Raw genomic sequence first — 19,974 nt, 5'->3', positions numbered from 1 at the left:
CTCATTTGTTATTTCATTTAATTTTGAATTGAAAACCACTCATGACTATTTAAGAGCTCGGTCACATGGTAGAAACAGCCTACAGCCCTGGTTTGCTTTTTTGATATGACGTATATGACAGGAAAGTGGCCTAACATTTCAAAACACAATAAGAACATGAGCAATGTTCTGTAAAGTGAATGAGTCAAAGCAATCATCCAGTGTTTGTGTCCAAAGTCAAGTTTTTATTGGTTAACATATAACTATAAATGATGTCAAACTTGACATTAACAAATTAGAACCCAGCAACATTGCATTTACAGTAGCACGATTATTTCTTCACCCTTACATTCTGACTGATTTTGTGATTTACACCACTATTTAACAGGAAAAGCACAACAAATCTGTGGCAAAGTTCAGTCACAGAAACAGGTGGATACTGTTGAGATCTGGTGTTCCAGCAGAGGGTGCACATGAGAGATCAACTGGCTTAAGTATCAGTCTATTTTGGGTGCCTTTTGTAGGTATCTGGTTTCTAAAACATGATTGAAAGCTGATATATTTACAAGATCTTTTTGAAATTCCTTTGCATGTTGATGTTGCCAGACATCAGTTTGGCACTCAACCCCAGACCAGATTTCATCCAAATGTAGACAAGCTAGCGCCCCCAGACAAAGCAGAACATGACTATAGCAGTTTGTCTCAAACTGAAAGCTCCTTGGCTCAGAGAACAGAGAGAAAAATCTGATGAAAATGGAAATCCAAGCTGCCATTATACACCTCTCAACATACACACTCAGATTAACACAAAGGATGATTGATTGCATGTTGTTTACCTTGGATCCAAACTTCAGGGTTGTGTATAGTTAGGCTGTCCAACACCGCTTTAATGACATGATAAAAACACATGTTTTTTCAACAGCATAGCACCCTTCCCATGATCCAGAGAAACTGGAAGAGCACATAGACACACTTGGTATCGCACAACTTTCCTCAACTTTGCTGAATGATTGTTTCAGACAAAACATATCTCAGTTCCATGAATAAATATCAGCCTTTATCTGTAGCTCTGTAATATTATTTATCTGTTCATATGTACAAAAATACATTTTGATATGTCCAGTCTGGAGATACAGTTTGGTTCTTATTTGAATTTAAACACAAATAGATGGTACAACTTGTCAATTCACTCGAGAAAACACTGCTCATACTCTTTTTTATCTCTGCATTCATCAGTATATTACATCTTCTCCAGAACAGTGAGTGTGGCTGAGCATGATGCCTCCCCATGGTCATTGGTGGCTCTACATGTGTAAACATTAGCGTCTTCTCGGCCAACTTTGGCTAAGACCAGGATGCAGCTGCCATCTTCTTCATACTCTATCTGCACTGTTGGTGACTCCACCAGAGGCTCTTCACCACACAACCACACTACCTCTGGATCAGGGTATCCTGCAAAGACAGATGAGAGGGGTGAGGTCGAGGAAAAAATGTAACAGATTGTTTTTAACTTGCAAGTCAGGAAATAAGCAGTTGAGTACCTTCCAGGTGACATGACAGAGAAGCACTGGACCCCTGAGCTACTGTCTGGTTTTCTGGGCTCTGAGTGAACTTGGGTGGGCCCTGCATCTTGCGCTCAAGAGACTGGAGGGCATGCTCTGCCTCTGGGCTCAGGGGTGAGTCTGGGGTCAAAAAGGGGGAGGGAGGAGGCAGTAAGCAAAATAAAAAGGGGAAACCAGGTATTGTATGTAGGTAAAACCAAGACACCAATGAGACAATAAAACATGTATGAATGTCTCACCTTCTCCAGGGCTGGTAGGAGATCCTGAACTGTCACTTTTAGACAGCAGAGCCATCCTCTTCAGTGCTAACAAGGCCTTTCCTGCTTTCTAAGGGTGAAAAAACATTGTTAAAATGTCTGAAACAAAAACATGAATCTCAAAGAACTACTAAAAAGTGAAGGAGTGAGGTGTCACCTTCCACTTCTGCTTGGCTAGAAACCGTTTCATCTTCTCCTTGGACAGATTCTTGGTGTTGGAGAGATTTCCAGAGTCAAATGCTGCCATCCATGGGTGGGCAAGAGCCTCTTCACAGGCCATCCTCCGTCTGGGAAACACAGTGTTATAGTTTGTTGGGTGTGCTTGAACAGGAAGCTATGATATATATATATATAACTATGTTCATGACATTACCTTGCAGCTTTGTTGAGCAAGGAGCTGATGAAGTTTTTGGCCTCGTCAGTAATTTCATCAAAGCTTTCCTCGTCAAATTCCCACTGGGCGGCTGTGACCAAGGCCAGAGTCTCTGCATCACTGTTACCCTGGAATGGAGACTCACCACTCAGTCTGGAAACAAGAGGAAGAGATACATCAGCTGTTATTAAACTGGCTGTTCCATCATATGCCCACTAGGTGGCATTAAAAGTCAGTTAAATGTTCAAAGTGCAAGCATGACTGTGCCTGCATAGTCTGATTAACTGCAGCCAGATAACCACCTTAGGTAAAGTTCAGTCATCCGTTTGATGAACATGGTACTGACTGATCCAACCCTAGTTTGATTTGAGACAAGCCTGGTGTATAGCTATTTTTAATGATTGTGCTGAGTTTATTTTAACAGCTGCATATAATCAAAGTGTGGACAGGAGAGGGTCTTAACTTTTCCCCTGAGGTAGAAAAAGGTCTATAAGAGGGAAAATGTGACTCACAATATATAGCAGATGACCCCGATGCTCCACATATCAGTTGCCGGACCAACAGGCTCATAGTTTATCACTTCAGGTGCCACAAACTCTGGAGTCCCATGCATCACCTTTAGAGGTGTGTTTCCATCTGTTAAACATAAATCACACAATCTGATGTTGAAGCATTTACCAGGATTCCATGTTTTATTAATATAACCTCATTTCACATACCAATCCTGCTGGCCAATCCAAAGTCAATGATCTTAATGGAGGTTCCAGTGGTGTCAACACACACAATGTTTTCAGGTTTCAGGTCCAGGTGAATAATGTTCTGCTGGTGCATGTAGGCGATCCCCTCTAGGATCTGCTGCATGTAGCGCACACTCGCCGGCTCTGTGTGCTCAAAGTTATCATCCACAATGCGTTCAAATAGTTCTCCCCCTGCAATACTGCACACAGAGACACCACAGTGAGAGCAAGTGGTTGTTAGAGCACTTTGTGTAGAAACAGAATTAATAAGTGCTGTAAGAATTCCATGGTGATACTCACAACTCCATGACCATGACCATCTCAGGCTTGTGGTCGTATGCGGCAAGGCACTGAACCAGTTTGGGATGGTGGAGGTAGTTCATTAACTCGATCTCTTTGCGAGCAGCCTCCCTCTCCTTTGCACGTCGGCCCTTGTAGAACTTCCCAGCGCACACATGTCCAGTTTCTTTGTGGGTTAGTTTGAACACGAGGCCGAATTTTCCCCTAAAAGACAGAGAAATGTTATGCATTTTATCCCTTGACCTAAAAAAAGACATGATAGTATTATGTAATCTAAACAGGCCTTGAATCAGGGGTTTTGATATTCATAGCAGTCCCAGGTGTAACAAAACCACTGATGTCCTCAAATTGTATCACTGTACATCTGTTGTGTACTACAGCACAACCATGTCTCAACATGCTTGTATTCAAATCCTCTCTCTGTTGCACTTGGCAGGAACTTGGCAGGACAGCTCACTTTTCAGCGTGGGCTGCCTGCTGTCTTTCCCTTGAAATGTCAAGCCGTATTTCTTAAGAAATTGCTTTTAAATGTCACTTGGAAAAACTTGTTTTTAAAATGGGATTTGGTCCATACTCACATTCCCAGTTTCTCAAGCAAATTGTAGTGATCTGTTACTTTGTGAGAAGAGTCAATGTTGATGCAGGCATACGCTTGAGGTGGCTCCTCTTCTTGTGGTTTGTCTAAACCTACAAAAAGACACAAGGGCTGTAATATAATCTTCATTATATATTAACCCCTTTTTAATAAGTGGCATCTTAACTACTTTCACCTCACCTTTCTGCTCCATCCTTACAACTGGTGATTCTGGTCCAGGCTCACTCACTCCAACTGCGTTGTAGGCCCTCACTCTGAAACAGTATTCCTGTTGAGGCTGCAGCCCAGAGCTCGCTCTGAATGACGTACTCTTACACTGGGCAGTGAGCTCTCTCCAGTCCTCACGTCCTTGGTTCTTCACCTCAACCACATAACCCAGGATAGCACTGCCGCCGTCGTAGCAGGGACCCGACCAGGACAGCACAAGGCTCGTAGCGGAGGTGATGGAGATTACAGGACAGGAGGAGGGAGGCTGCGGCCTCTCTGGTGGGATAATTCAAGAATAGTGTTCAAGAAACTGCAAACCTAAGGTGGCCGAGGGAAACTACAGAACGACTGCACAGAAGTACAGACACATGCTCAGAATTCAGAAACTATGCTATTTCAAATTCTAATACACAACCAAAAACAAAGACAGAAACATGCTGGAAATACAAAAGAGCTCCAAAATGCATGTTTCCATTGTCAGTTTTGTATTTGCATCACTTGTGAATTAAGAGCATGGAATCCTCTTGGGCCCTGCAGCAGGTTTGTGCTTCCTGGCCACCAAATGAATGTACTTCACATGGTCCTGGCAGACTGTGTGTTGTCTTACCTATAACAGAAAGGGTTAGTGTGTGTTGTGCTGAGCTTTTGCGGTCCTTCACCACCACAGTGTATCGACCTGTGTGCTGTGGTTTAGCCTTTGCTATTACAAGTGTGCTGCTCCGATCAGTGTTTTCTGCCCACAGCTCTGGACCATCCACTATCTGCATGTTTATAGAAAAGAACAGAGATCAGAGAAAAGAGGGTTAGAGCTAACTGTGGAGGCAGAAAGTGGATGTGTTGTAAACCTGCCTTGAGGTGACAGCACCTGTTCTTTGTTTCTGATCCAACACGACACTACAGGAGGGCTGCCGTTGAAAAAACACGACACTCTGACAGTTTGTCCCAGCTCTGCGTTGATGTGCTGTGGAGGGTTTACAAAGTGAAGCGGTGTCCCTGCAAAGACAAAACAAAGTGAGTGTTTTGACTCAGAGCCTGCCTGCTCATTGTAGGAAACTATCCAGTGTGTTGTGTGAGTGTGAGATAAAGAGGGAAAGACAGAAACTGTCTGGTACAGGGAGGAGATTATGTGATGTGTGGTTTATGCTGTTGTGCTTTAAGGCTGGAACTGTGTTACTTCCCCTGAGACCCCTATTATTGCAGCGTACAACACAGCACACCCTGTGTCTCAAGTTGAAACAAGTGCAAAACACAGGTGACCTACAGTATACCTGCACAAGAACAACCCGTCTTTGTGTAATCAAACGTGTTGAAAATTGTTAATCTTGTTCATATGTTGTTTGAAGACTTCACATAATGTTCCATACATGCAGAGCTATTTACTTTGACAATTATCCTTAAAGCCAGCAAATACACTTAAAGTCTGCACTGTATCCTGTTGTTGAGTTATGCACCATACTTTACATAAACCTAAAAATTCCATATATGAGTGCAAGGATCAATAGCACCTCTCACACTATCTGTATGCAAATATTGTGGCTTCAGGGTGGTGAATTTGACTAAAGGCAATCTGATAAAATAATGTTTGAATGGTTCAAGTATCCGCAGTTTGCTTCCTTAAAAAGCAGTCGCATGATAAATTATTCAATCTCATTGTTGGGAAGTCATTTTTTATCAGATCCAAGAAATCATAAATACTCTGCTCTTCTAACAAATGTTTGAACTTTATTGTATAGGCTTTTCGTGCTTTGTTAATAGCAGCCTACACCCTGAGGTAAAGTGCCCCTGTGTTAAGAAGCACAATGGCTTGGAGCATGGGAACACTTCAGCAAGAACAAAAGCTATGAAAAAAGATTGTGCAGATCAAGGGAAAACCACAGCATTATCAAATAGAAAAGTACATTGTATTTACATGGAGTTGACTTGTCAATAACTTCAGCCTTAAACAAATATTAGGTGTGAGTGGATGACACAAAGACGAGAGCATTAGTTGATCATGTGCTGAGACAGAAGGCTAGGTGAGAAAATATTCCTGTGTGTTATGTATGAGTGTGTGTCTTACCTGCCCCTGAGTTGGCTCTCTTCTTTGGAATGACCTCTGGAAAAACAGATGAAGTACAGGTACATTTAAGAAGGGTTGAATAGAGGTGTGGCTCTCCTCTTATGTGCACTGTCCACTTCCCTACATGGCATTCATTTGGGACTGTGAACCTCCAGAGGATGTAACTAAAAGCTGCATTGTTGCGGAAGTGAAAGGTTGCCTGAGAGCCAATCACATGAGGACTGGAAGTGATGCATTTCCTTGTTGTTTTGAATGTAACATGGATAACTGGAGGAGGTTACTGGAGGAGGCCCAGTTATTTTTCTCATGCATCTAAACATAACAGGAAGTAAGCTTGCATGTAACTCAATACTTCAACAATTAGTAAATACAATGAAATAGTCTGTGTCTTTATGCTTTGTGTGAAATTAATCAGTATCGGATACCTTTTGGACTTGAAATTGGGCTAAGCGTGTCAAAGCCTGAAGGGGAGGTGCAAATAGATCCACTGATTTTCTGCAGCTTGTCTTTGGGAGACTGTGGTGACTGTCCATTCTGCGTTATGCCCTCAGATGCAGAAGTTGGTTTCTTTGATACACTGCTCTGTGCACCATAGATACTTTCAAAGTCTGGATTGGTTTTCAGAAAAAGGAAATTGAGAGAACACAGTTGAAATGAAACTCTGGTTAACTTCTTCCTCTGTTCAAAGTTACTAACAAGGAGAAATGAGAAACCTTTCATAACTAATTGCAAGAGGTAGAGTTTTAAGATCCAGAATGTCCCTCACCTTTGACAAACACAGCAGCGCAGCAGGACATCTTCCCTGCACTGTTTTCTGCAAGGCATGTGTAGGCACCAGCATCTTCAGGTAAGCACTCCGTCACCATAAACCTCATCTCCCTGCCATCAAAGGAAGCCTTCCCAAAACGGGCCACTTCACCTGCCCATAGGAGCAAAGAGTAAGTATGTGAGGAAGGCAGGCCTGACAAGGATGCAGGACAAGTGAAAAGATGCCTTTTGCACTCTGTCAAGTTCCAGTGATTGTTTAAATACTGCGTAGAGTCCTATCACACAATTTATGGTGAAAAAAATGTCAGGCAGAGTTAAGACAAAAGACTTTGTAGCTTCAAGGGAAGAAATGGAGAACTAAGAGGAACTAAATACCAGAGAACCAATGGTCAAGAAGAAAATTAAAGGGAAACAATAGGGGATGTCTTAGATTATGATGAATATTTAATGAAGCGGAAACAAAATTCCTGTACTGTTTTGTGTATTAGCGTCATTCTGTTAGCTTCACAGGCTGTTTTAAAGATAAATGGCACGAAAGCACCCCCAAACTGAAGCTGAAAAATGCAGAGCTGACTGACAGCAGTAAGGGTCTGCCATTGCCATGTTAACAGATGGGACATGGGTCAAACTTAGAAATCAAAATACACATCAATATTCCTTTTCTAACATGTAGGTCAGGGGAAGGGACAGTGCATTAATACTGCAGCTCCAAGAACCGATTTGAAACTATGCAACTGATGCAAAACTGTGCAGAGTCTGGCTCAAGAGACCACAGCAGTGGCAGGGAGCATTTTAAGGTGCATTTTGACCAAGAGTTCTGGGGTCTTTTAGCCCCCAGAACAACTTTCCCCAGAACTAAAAGGTTCCTGTGCCCCCATTGTTGTCTGCGTTTCGACCGCGGGCAAAAGTCCTAGGTAGATTGTGCAAATCAGGCTAGTGACGTATGGAGAAAATTATATTGAATAATATTTTGAAATCTTAATAAAAAACGAAACTAGTATGCATTCCCAGGAACTCCCTCTGTGTTTCAACAACTGTGTAAACTCCACAAACAACGTTACGTTCAACCGAAAGTCCCAGGACCTTTGAAAAGTACTATCCCCTAAAGGCTGCGTTGAATCAACGGCGTACCCTACGCTGGGGGTCCGCGTAGCTCCCGTACCTACGCCGAGGCCTACGCACGTAGCTGACGTGCACCTCCTCCAAAATGTAACTCCACGTAGAGCCGACGTGGACCGCAAGCCCTGTGATTGGTCCGCTCGGCGGCTTTGTCTTTCCCGCATTTACAGCACTTCCGGGATCCCGGACATCGGCCGCACATCGGCCGTGTATTTCATCTCCTCCTCTCTATTAATCATGTCTGTATGATAAACAGCAACATGTATCAGCTGTGGATTAACATAACACGTTCTGAATCGCTGTGGAAAAGTAAACAGAGATCGTAGCGGGACCGGAAGCAGGCGGCCGGCCATCAGAGAGACCACACTGCCCTCAAGCGTTTCGGCGGAGAATTGCTGCGCGACACGGACACACCGATGCACAAGTATGTGGTGCTCATGTCTGCGTCAGCCCCTGCTGCGTAGGGGAGACGCAGAGGTATAAATCAGCCTTAAGTAGGAGATTTTCAGGGGGGAGATTATCTCTACCTCTAAAGTCCCTAGTTCCAGGGTAAAGTTCCTGCGGTCGCAAAACGCCTTTTGCTACTTTTGTGGTGGGCTGTTATGTAATGTATGTAGCTCATTCATTTCATTCAACAGGAGGAGGTGGAGATATGTTGTTGATTGATATATGCAGTCAGTGGTTAGAAAAAGTACAAACATACAAATCTACAAAGTCATAAACTGTTGATTTGTGTCTAAACGTTCAGACATTATGTCATGCCCTGAAATTGTAAAGACTTCTTAAAGGCATTAGGGTACTTGGGTCAACATTCAACTCAGTCACACAAGGAGATTCAGCAGTGTTCCTTATCCCTGCTCACCATTGTGCAGCCAGGACACTTTGATCGGCTGACTTCCACTGATAACCCCCCGCAGGGTGATGTCACTTCCTTCGTCCACGCAGAAGTCATGCAGGGGCTCTATGAAGACGGGTGGATCGAGGCTTTTACAGGAGATTTTGGGGGACCCTGCATATGGATGAGAGGTGTGGAATGAGATGAGGTATGTATGACACTGGCTGCTGTACATTATTTCTCACAGTAAACTAGAGGTCTTTCATGTGACACAACTCTGCTCTACAATTAGTTGTATAGCTCATGATTACTGGACTGTGTCATTTAGTCTGACTCACTAAAATCTGACAGGGAAAAGTCTTACAATAAGAAGCAGAGGGGAGGTTTTTTCACAAAAACTGCACTCCCCCAGATCCAACAAAGTTTCACAGATCAAAAGCACATTATCAGCACTGCAGGCTGACACTGAGCGGTATCACCAGTGCAATTAAAGACCATCACAGACCAGAGGCCTGTCAGGGGAAGTTTAGTGCCTCAGCCAAATACTGTTAAATAACATGTCTTGGGCATACACCCCATACACAGAGTATAGTAATAATTTCATAAAATGGATGTTTATTGTTAACCTTTAGTCAGTGTTTACAACACTGAGTTATTACTGCAAGGCTTGATGTCTGAGGTACAACATTGAGTTATTTACTGTGAGGCCTGATGTCTGAGGACAGTATTAGAAGGCTTCTTAAAGTGAACTGCTTTGGGTTGTGAGGAGAATTTCACACATCATATCATCATCACTCTCTGATCTTTTCTCTCAGCAAGACTTGAAGATTGTAGGCAGGCCATTGAAGTCACTCCACCAGGCTGACTCAAAAACCCAGTTGTGTTGTGAAAAATGCAAATGACAGAAAGACTGCGTTGTGGTCAAGTTGGCTCAAGACTGTTTGTATCACTTCCTTTTATTTTGATGAGATGCTATACAGGGGGCAGAAGTTCTTGGTATATTAACAGAGAAATAAAGTACAGCTAAAACATTACAGTAAGCTGTGTTAGGATATCAAACTCTTTTAGTTTAAAAGCTGAACATATTCTTTTAGTAAGTACTGAAAAGTTAGCAAAGAAAGGAAGCATATTTTGAGTTTGGAATCAAAGCAAATACGTTTTTTTAGGATGCGCTGACATGGAAGTGAAAGGACTCAAGCACAAAAAAATAATGAGATACTTTGACACTCAGGGTCAAATAAACATAACCAATGACACTAAGTTCAAAGCACTGAACTGGCACTGTTCAATCTGATCTAAGAGCAAACTGAAGTGGATTGGTTGCAATCTGTTTTAGCAGTGTTATAATGAACAATCACCATGTTTGGACTTGTCTTCTGAAATGCTGACATTAAAAACAAGATAAATGCTACCAGGCTGAGCTCTTCAAACAAAAACATACCCAGCTAAATGAACCATCCCTCCCTCTGCCGGATGTTGCCCTTACCTGTATCAGATGATTTCTCTGATGTCCTGGTGTCATTAGATTGGGGCTTCTTCCCCACTGCAGGTCCTGCACAGGGTGGCTTGATGTGCACCTTGAAGGTTGACACATATCGCTGTTTGCTGCCATCACCATTCATTTCTGTTCCAAGACCTCCTTTTTTTTCTGAGCAGAGCAACAACAAATAATTTACACCGTCATTTCCCAAGCTGGTTATCTTACTTCCTTGTGGGCCTCTGCAGCTTCTGTTCTGTAAAAACTGTAAAAAGTCTTCTGTCACTCTTTCTCACACTCTGCTTCAGCCAGTGCAGCTCTGAGCTTCACTCCTCACACCTCTCTGCACATGTTCAAAGCCGTCTTTTCTCACCCTCCCCCTGATCGACACTGACTCCACCTACAAGACAAATCTTTCTGTTTTACTCCAGCTTTCTCAGACCGGGCAGCTCCTCTCCTTATCTCCCTATAGTGACTCTAATGTCTGAACCTCCACCCACTACTTAAACCCTTGTCTTTATTACCAGGTCTAATGCACACACACATACTGCATTAGACACAAACAAGGTAAAACTGAAGGGAAGGGAAAGAATGGGCTTATCTTGCCTCCCAGCCAAAGGTCATTCTGTGTGCTGTTTGTCGAATGTGCCACCATTTATCGATTTTACTGTTTGCCCTCTCACTTATCACAGCTGTGACTGAACTTTGTGATGCCGGAGACACCTGCAATGCAAAGGTTCATTTAAACCCCCTGTATCTCCAAGCTGTGACTGTTAACAGCAGGGTCATAAATTTGATGTTGCTTTATTTCTCAACACCAACCCAGCTACAGTTCAGCCCGGGATACACAAGGTGGCAGTTTCCAGGGTAACAGCGTCACTTGGGCAAAAACCACCTGCTGCTATGGTAACCAGAGATGTCTCAGGAGTGGCCAACTGTTGTTCTCATAATGAACGTAAGTTGTTTAGCCCACTAACACTGTAGATCATGTAATGTGTTTACATTATAACGGGCTGCAGGGGACAAATGCGTGTTAACCTGGAGGGATCCCCTCAGTGAACAGAAACCCACTGAGGTGATTATAACATCTCTTTTCTCTCCACTCACACACCAGCTTCCTCAATTCCACTTCAGTGATCACACAGAAAAGCACTGTGAGGGGCTTGCTTTAGTTTCTGCAAGGGAAGAATTCTCAAATCAAACATTTGCCAAAGGGCTGCACCGCAGTGAAAACACTGTGAGGGTGTTTTTGTGACTGATGTTCTTATTTGAAGTGTCCGCTAAGTTTGTGAAATTCATCTTCTTTTAAAGCAGAAGTTATTTCAGTGATGTTGTGAAAGTGGACAGTTGTTGCTACATTCTTTCTTGTTCTCCCACTTTGTTCTGGGATACAGTGAACCCAGAGATGGGATGAAACCACTGGAATTCACTAAAACCCTTATCTATATCTCAAAATACAGATAACCAAACTTATACAAACTTCAGATAAGACAGTTTCACTCTTTTCCCTTTTCAACTTTGTTGGAAGTGGACATCATCCAGGCCCTTTGTTGTATTACCTCATTACTGCAGGCTCATCCTTCAGGAATGAGATTGACGGATGAATCATCAGCTCATTTGTTAAGTATTAATAGTACCTAATGTGCATCAGCTCGAGCAACACTGTGTGATTGATTTAGTAAAGAGATCTATTTGTAATGGTGTTAATAGGTCCTTCCAGTTAAGCTTGTAATTGCTGTGGTATTGGTGTGACAGTACAAAAACATGTCAGCATTTCATAAATTTTATATATCATGAAAGACACTGAATCCAATAAAGTCTGACTCAAAGCTTCAAATAAGAAGTGACAGCTTCCAGGGAAAAAGAAAACACATGCAGAGAAAGTTAGCAGAGCTGCTCATTAGGAGGAAACAGAGTGATAATGCTGCGGTTCTCCCACAGAGCCTGGAGCATAATTAATGTCATTTAGACGCAGGGCCACTTACTGCACACAATAGAGTCGAGAGCAGGAGGGAGACATGCTGACTGACCCATTAATCCACCTCGCCCCTCTGTAGCACGTGCTGCAGATTTCACCAGTAGATGGTATGCATGCAGGTAGTTTAGTCTGCTCTGTCTGCAAATGATTGCTGTGATAAAAGTGAAAAAGGTTTCCAGAGTTAGCAGCCATGACTCTTCAATTAAATGCACAGATGTAGACTGGAGATAGACACAGCCGAGTTAGGAAAGAATTCTGTCAGTGGATAAGAATCTTTGAAGGGTTTCAAAAGGTAAACCAGTGCACTTTGAGTCAACATAAAAACTAAAAATGTTAACACAGTTAGAAAAATGAAGCAAAATGTAAATGAGTATTTATTTTGTAACAAAAGACAGAATGAAAAACAAGACCTGACAAAGGGATAAAAAAAAACATGTCAGTTTGTTCCCTGTCATCTGCCAGACGAAGTTGATGCACATTAACTGCTTTCAATAAGTTATTAACAGAAATTTAACACAAGACAAATGCTTGCATAAAAAATTGGAAAATATTGAGCTAATGGAAAAAATGCATCACAATAAATAACAATACATAATAAATGCTGAGCATGTAAATGCATGTTTTTTCATTTCCAACATCATACATGACATTTCAAACAATATATGAATAGTGAGCTTTAATACAAAATAAGACTAAAAAGTAAAAATCAATTAGATCATAGATACATATAATCTCCATGAGTCTCTATGACATTTAATAATGACATTTCTGATTTTAAATGAAAAGGAACAACAAGTTTTAACATGAACAGGTTTGTGCAGCTGATCCAGTGCCCTCTGGACATCTCTGTTTGCTTTTGCCAAACCTGCATGTGAGTTTGATGAAGTGTGACAGAGCTGGGTTGGTCATGGCAGGGAAAGACATGGGGGCAAATATGAAAAATAAGAAACAGTCAAAGGGTCAAACAAGGATTCCTGACAGCTAAGTACAGTATTCAATCATCATGCTCAGATTAAGTAGATTTCTTCTAGCTGTGGACACATCTCTCAGAAAGATGACTCTGGCACCATCTAGAGGCCAACTGCATACATGTCAGCATTGTATTTGCCTGTGGAAACAGTTTGAATCGTCTTATACGCTTTCAAAGTCTTTGATTAGCAGTGATTCATTAATGTGACTACAAGGTCTCACATTTGTTCCCACATCCTGCAGCAGTAAATACACTTTGGTGCTTCAAACCTTACAAATATATCAAACACAATGAACTTTCAATGCTCAAATTATGAGTGTTATATTTGCAGAATTTGATAAAATCGTATATGGCCGAAACCCATTAAAGAGAAACTCTGTATGTTAACATTTGTATATCCAACAAAATGTATGATACCTGAAGTGTTCAGTCAAAACTTTTCAAAGAACCTGAAACGCACTGTAGTGCCCCCCTGTGGTACAATATTGATATATTTATGGCAAACTGACCAGATACTAAAACATGGGGCCCCCTCAAGAAAAGTATGATGTATAATTACAGAAGGCTTTATTGTACACCTGTATTTGCTGAGACAGAAACTACTAGGTTAAGGTGTAATAAGCATCTGAAATCAGCAATTAATGGAAGCATAGATAACAATACCAATAGAAGTCCCAAGCTAGTGAGATAACAGTCTGTCAAGCAGTAGAGATTAGCCTTACCTCTACATGCTGCATCAGAACAGTGATGCTTGTACGTCAGTGTAACAATTACTATTGAATGTGTATTTGGAATATTAGGACATGTGACTCTACATGAGTTCTATTAATTTCTAAACTAAAAGCATATTTTGATGCTAAAAAGTAAAGGCTGAAATTCATGTATACTCACAGCGATACTGTAATTTTTTTCTCAAGTAAAGATCAGATTTAGTTTTTCTTCCACTGCACATTTAGCAATGTCTGTGAACAATACACTTATAAATGTAAGATTTTCACAAAAATATAGAAAAGCTTCCAAGGCACAGTGAAAAATGTCACACTTAGGCTGAGCAGTGACCCCTGACATCTCCTGCAGCAGCTCCCAGGCTGGCAGGACAAACAGTCATAAATCGCCTCTGGCTATAGCACTGAGAGGCCAAAGCTGCTGTGTGGCCTGCTGGCCAAACCACCACTCACTATTCCCACTGAATAAGATGTGTTTATGCAGAAATCCTTCTTTGGGAAAAAGAAAAAGGAAATTGACAGTCTGATTTATGCACTGTCAAGTAACAGGTCACAAAATAACTGCATTCTATTTTTTTAATTCCTTTTTCTATGGATTTACAAGCGTGAGTATTATAGCAGCGTACAAAACAGCAGGGGGTGTTGTTCACCATATTAACATTAACTGCAACTGTAATCAGATCTCTGGGAGAAATGTTCGAAGCACTGATTGTTGATTTTAGAGTTCAGTCTCTGCTCAGATCATGTTACACTGTCTGTGTCTTTACATTTTATGACTTGTACATGCCTCCTAAAATACCATCTCTCCTATCAGGAGCTCTTTAAACGTATGATTTCTCTTGCCTGCGGCTGAAACAGCAGACCAGCTCTGTAGAGGTGTTGTTAAATGGTGACCCTGTCGTGCAAAAGGTGCCGTTGTTTTTCGCTCTGTTGGTTTTACACATTGACCGTGACTGTCTGGCCCTGCAGTCCTTTGGGCGTTCCCAGCCCACAGTTCAACGTGTGTGGTGGGTGCAACCACAAAAAGCACAGGATGCAAAATAACTAAATAAATAAACAACAAACTCCCAAATATCTCTCTGGGAAATTGCTAATGAGCATGCATGAGGCATACAGGACTCCCTGCAATTTCACAAATTGAGTATAAAGATTTATCTTTGCCTCCCTGCAGCTCTGTTTCTTACTGCTTTCAAACCAAGAGCAGAACTGAACACATGTTTTTTATTTCTTTAACTTTAAAATATCCAACAAAACTTGGATTAGGATTAAAGTCACTCTGATGTTATTATGTAAAAAAAAATATTTTGCATTGCTAAACAGGCTTAGCTATCCTTTTCCAGAAGGGGGAGCATTTGAAAGCCTGCATGTGTGTATATGTGTAACTCCCACCTTTGCAATGAGGCCCTCCACCACTCTGTTGTTGGTGCGGGTCCACATGGAAGCGATTATGCCGTGCAGAGAGTGAAATTACAGAGAAAACCTACAGAGCTGGAGCCCTCCTATAACCACTCACTCATTCACTTTGGTTTACACACACATGAACACGAGCTCAGAAGCATGAAAGGCCAAGAAAACACACACACACACACACACACACACACACACACACACACACACACACATAGACAGAGAGACAGATAGGCACAGAAACACACACACACACACACACATGCGCTCTTCCGCCACCTTGCCTGAAGCTGTACATTTCCACTTCTGGCTGTGTTGGGACAAGGCTGCAGTGTGCCTCCCTCCCTGCCTTCCCTCTCCTGGATAGAGTGGGACGGGGCCAGGGCTGTAAATTCCTCAGAAAGAGCTGTTAAGAGCGCCTCCATTACAAAATGGGGGGCCTGCGCTCGCCAGAGAGGAGCCGACTCAATAAGTCATCGAGGAAGCCTGAGGCCTTGCTGAGGCCCACAGGAGACTGACTATAGCCCCAGACTGGATTATCTCTGCCTCTTTCTGTTTAACACTCTTGTTTACCTGGAGATGCAGGTGCTCAGTGTGCTGCTGTGCTGCATTTACAGGCCAATATAAAGCACTGCTGCTACTTCCACAGCTGCTGAGTTGTTTGCCATTCTAGACTGAAATCGTATACCCCCTGCTGCCTGTTGTTATAATAAGTTATAATAATCTTCTACCTCCTCCTTCTGGCTGTTTGGACCAGAAAAGGCTTTGTAAAAAAGGAGCAACATGACAATTTTACAGCCAATTTCAAAAGCCAGAATTATTGTTGTAGTTCTTCCACTTAGTTGAGAAGTCTCAGGATGCAGGCCCAACAGTTTAAAAAAGTGTGGATACAGTTATAAATTATTTCTGCTGATTTTGCCCATTTTTCAATGTGTTTATGTAAATTTAAGCACAGTTTTAATGTACAAGTATGGAGTTAATGGATTCTTCACGAGCTGCATGGACCAATGAAACGTAACACCTCAAACAGAATATACTTCAGGCAATAAGTGTGCTCACGCTGTGTAATGTGAGCCATCTTTAAGGTCTCACAAGCATAGACATTGTTACACCAATCTTTTTTTGCATGATCTACATGGATAACAATATGTTTCAAAGCACCAAACTGTGAAACATCAGACAACAGTGACATCGCCCAATAGCTTATAAACACCACAGTCCATCCTTCCTCTTGTTATCTTTCGCTACTTGCACCATCACCCTGAAAGTTTACGAGAGTGGCAAGATTGTGTACACACTGTGGTGTCTTGATTCACATTAACCATCCGTCTTTCCTCCCAATCAAGCCCATTATTATCCCAGGCGTGCTACATGCAGGCTCCCAAAATATCTGTCATGCAGCTGTCGGCACCTCTCTGCTCAACAGCTGGAGAGCCTCTGAGACACTCCCTCACTTTCTGCACTGATACCAAATACACTACACCAAAAGAAGAAAAAAGACTCCTGTGACATTGCAGAGTCAATCTTTACCAGTTGGTTGTGTTGTTTGTGTGTCAAAGCCACCCCTGAGTGCTCTGTGCTCTTATGAGCAATAAAATGCCAGACAAATGGTGTGCATGGGGCATGAAAATGAGCCACCAAGAATGCAGATTTAGGAAGCTTTGGGCAGAGCTCTTCTCCACAATGTCTTATATATCTGCCTCCACTGCAAGGATGTGGTCCACATGGTCTGATTATACAAGCAATTAGGTATGCAAGGCTGTTTAGTGGTTTTAGAACAGCTGGATGTCTTGTAAGGCATAGTGAAAGGATAAATTACACATCACATACATGAAATATAATAAATACTAAAGAGATATTTATTTTGAGCCTGTTGTTTCAGTTTCTGCAGCCTGTCAAAGAAAAGCATGGCTGATAAAGAACAGTACTCTTATAAATTCTGAGGTTAAAGTTCACCTGTCTAAAGTTTTTTGGGCATCTATCATGTATTTCTGTGAAAAATATGGCTGTGAATGAACAAAAAAAAGTACTTTAGTGGACTGAAGATAAATGGGAATCGGACACCTCATGGAGACTGTCAGCAGCAGAATTTATGGCTGCAGGCCCTGAATCAAAGTCAGAGACTGAAATGCGCATTCAAACGTTCAGTCTCCTGCCAACTTGTTACACTCCATCCCACTCACAGCTTGTGCTTCTGAAAGCGATGATAGGAGGAGAAAGAACATATTGCACTTCCTGTTGAGAGTTTAAGGGAGGGCGAGACAGATAGATATAGTACGAGCTCTGGAAAGTCTCCACAGCTCTCCTACGGTTAGGATAATATATGACTGCAACTAATCCAGTGTTAGCCTTCAGAGTATGAGTTCTTCATGAGCATGTGCCAAGTTTTGATTAGAAACAGGCTTTCTACATGTCTGAGTAGTTTTTTTCCTTTCTTCTTTTCCCCATTTTTCTCCTTTCCTGATTTCCTTTGTCTGTTTTCAGGCCTCTTCAGACCTGACAAGATTCCTATAGAGCTCAAGAGCATAATGGTACATTTACACAAACTCAAACAATGACTCCTTAGTAACAGTGCCCTGGCGCTTGTGACTAACAACATGATCCTCTTCTGACATGCCAAGGCCTCCTTCTAATAAGAGCGACATCATAATATCAACTAGAGGAGCATTCTTCCTGTCTTACCCCCGATCCTTGGCTTGTCCTTTCTTGCCTTCAAGCGAGCAGGAAATGGCTGCATGCAAGATTTAAGATCTGAGATCAACAACATGGCAGACAGCTGCCACCACAGAAGTGGGCACCAACATTAAAGAAAGGAGAATGCATCAGAAAGCTACCACCTCCTGCACAGTTAATATGAACAGTTTGATACAGTGGAGATGTCAGAGTTGTAAACCTAAATGCCATCTCTTAATAGAGCTCTGCGTGTAAAGAGTTTGAGTAAACTCCTCCAGATGGGCCGTGCAACACACATAAAGATTTAATGAGAAAAAATTACGTTGTGAAAACCTTCTTTTCCTGGCATAAGTTATATCCACAACATCTGATTCCGTTTAGTTTTGACAATCTGAGATCCAAACTTTTAAGCTGAAATATTCACAAAATCACTCATGTCTCTCTTCATTTCTCCTTTTGTCTTCCTCTTTGTTGTTCACCCCTGGAGAGAGACAAAAGCAACCAAATATTACTGAATTTTCCATCATGCTCTCCAAACTCCTCCTCCCCCAAACCCTAAAACAATCTCACTCCCTGTACCACCCTCACCCCACCCCATGCCGCTTCTCTTCATCCTCTCACTCTTCATTCGCTTCTCTGCTTCAGTGCAAAGCCAAACAAGCCAACCATTAAGTCGAGTTAAGCGCAGGAAGTGGGCCTTCGGGCCAGGCGGCACTGTTTACAAGGAGCTAGTCAGGTTTCAGCGGCACTTTGAAGTGAGCAGCACACAGGAGACTGTCTGTCACTAGGCAAAGACCCAGCGCCGCTCCACTGACTCACCCGCATTCCCCCTATTCGAGTGAACACAGAGCAGGGAGGAGGCAGAGGGAGGCAGGGTGGGGTGTACGAGAGAGGATTTATGTTTTTTCCCCCCTCGGAGTATCTGTTTCTACCTTTAATCACTCTGACCTGCCTGTTATTACTACCTTTCTTTATTTAAACCTACACACAGAAAGAAAAACTCAACTTTTCCAACAAGTCATGGGATATACAATATAATCTGTTCTACTCTCATGTTAGTGAATCAACTCTAAGCTTTAACCCTACATTGTATTGCAGTGATTTAATCTCTGCAGGACTGTGTGAGTCTTCAATTCTCCAAAGCCTGTTTCTAGCCCAAAGCTTCTGCTCCAAGGCAAGAGGATCAGCTTTCTCCAACACACCCATCTACTTGATGACATCACCACAGACAAGGTTGAGTTTCAGCCATGCGTGGCTTGGGGGATTCCAACTTGGCACGAAGCACAGTGGCTCCAGAGGAGTTGAACACCCTTGTTTTCCCCTCACCAAACAGGAGAGCAGGAACATTTTCACACCTATGCATCAACTCTGACTTCTCTCAGCACATGAGTCCTGTTGGTTCACACTACAACAGGAGAAGAAAGGTCTCTTGTTTTGTTTAGCACTCGAAAGTGATGTTAGTGCACATGTGTGAGGAAGCCCTCATATGCATTCTCACAGGCTGGCACCAGATTCTCATGCACAAAACATACAGATGTGAAATATCTCAGAACACAATGAGAGGTGGGTCTTAACATAAACTAATCCCTTCTGCTACCCATACTGCTAACGTCTTGAGGAGCTAATTTCCATTTAGAATTCCAACAATGTTTTCCTGTTGCCTGCCAGTCTGAGGCAACAGATGTTCAGGTGTGACACATCACTCTACCCTTTGAGAAAACATCATGGCTGCTCCTTTAACCTGAGAAATAACTTGAAATTAAGAGTGTATTTAAAAAGCAAATCATTCTGTAAATTAAAAAGGGAAAAGTTTGCACAAGAGACACAATACTGTGTATTAGTGAACCTGAAACCTCTAGCATTAGATTTGTAGTTTTGTTATGTTAAGGTACACATTTTGCAGAGTTTGCATGTTTTGGTTAAAAAGGATTAAAGGGAAAATGAAAAAGCTTC

The 19,974-nt window shown here is 42.1% G+C and overlaps 1 protein-coding gene across 2 annotated transcripts; it reads right to left on the bottom strand.

Annotated features, from left to right (window-relative positions):
• Positions 1-203: 203 nt before the first annotated feature.
• mylk5 (myosin, light chain kinase 5) lies at positions 204-10,664 on the bottom strand. 2 transcript variants are annotated; one of them, XM_034672920.1, is made up of 17 exons: positions 10,278-10,664; positions 8,819-8,965; positions 6,836-6,988; positions 6,495-6,677; positions 6,070-6,105; positions 4,876-5,003; positions 4,618-4,771; positions 3,984-4,286; positions 3,787-3,895; positions 3,209-3,412; positions 2,891-3,108; positions 2,684-2,807; positions 2,172-2,324; positions 1,956-2,085; positions 1,781-1,868; positions 1,521-1,661; positions 204-1,431 (listed from the first exon to the last, which is right to left on the bottom strand). In XM_034672920.1, exons 1-17 carry the CDS (start codon positions 10,411-10,413, stop codon positions 1,220-1,222), a joined length of 2,619 nt encoding a protein of 872 aa, XP_034528811.1. In that variant the 5' UTR covers positions 10,414-10,664; the 3' UTR covers positions 204-1,219. The 2 variants fall into 2 exon arrangements, with proteins under 2 accessions (XP_034528811.1, XP_034528812.1); XM_034672921.1 differs by having other exon boundaries at positions 6,836-6,992; positions 10,278-10,390.
• Positions 10,665-19,974: the final 9,310 nt, after the last annotated feature.

This window comes from Notolabrus celidotus, chromosome 20 (genome assembly GCF_009762535.1).
Source record: "Notolabrus celidotus isolate fNotCel1 chromosome 20, fNotCel1.pri, whole genome shotgun sequence".
In the NCBI taxonomy this organism is placed as follows: Eukaryota; Metazoa; Chordata; class Actinopteri; order Labriformes; family Labridae; genus Notolabrus; species Notolabrus celidotus.
The sequence above is the reverse complement of the archived record's forward strand: the minus strand, read 5'-3'. Positions and strand labels throughout refer to the sequence as shown.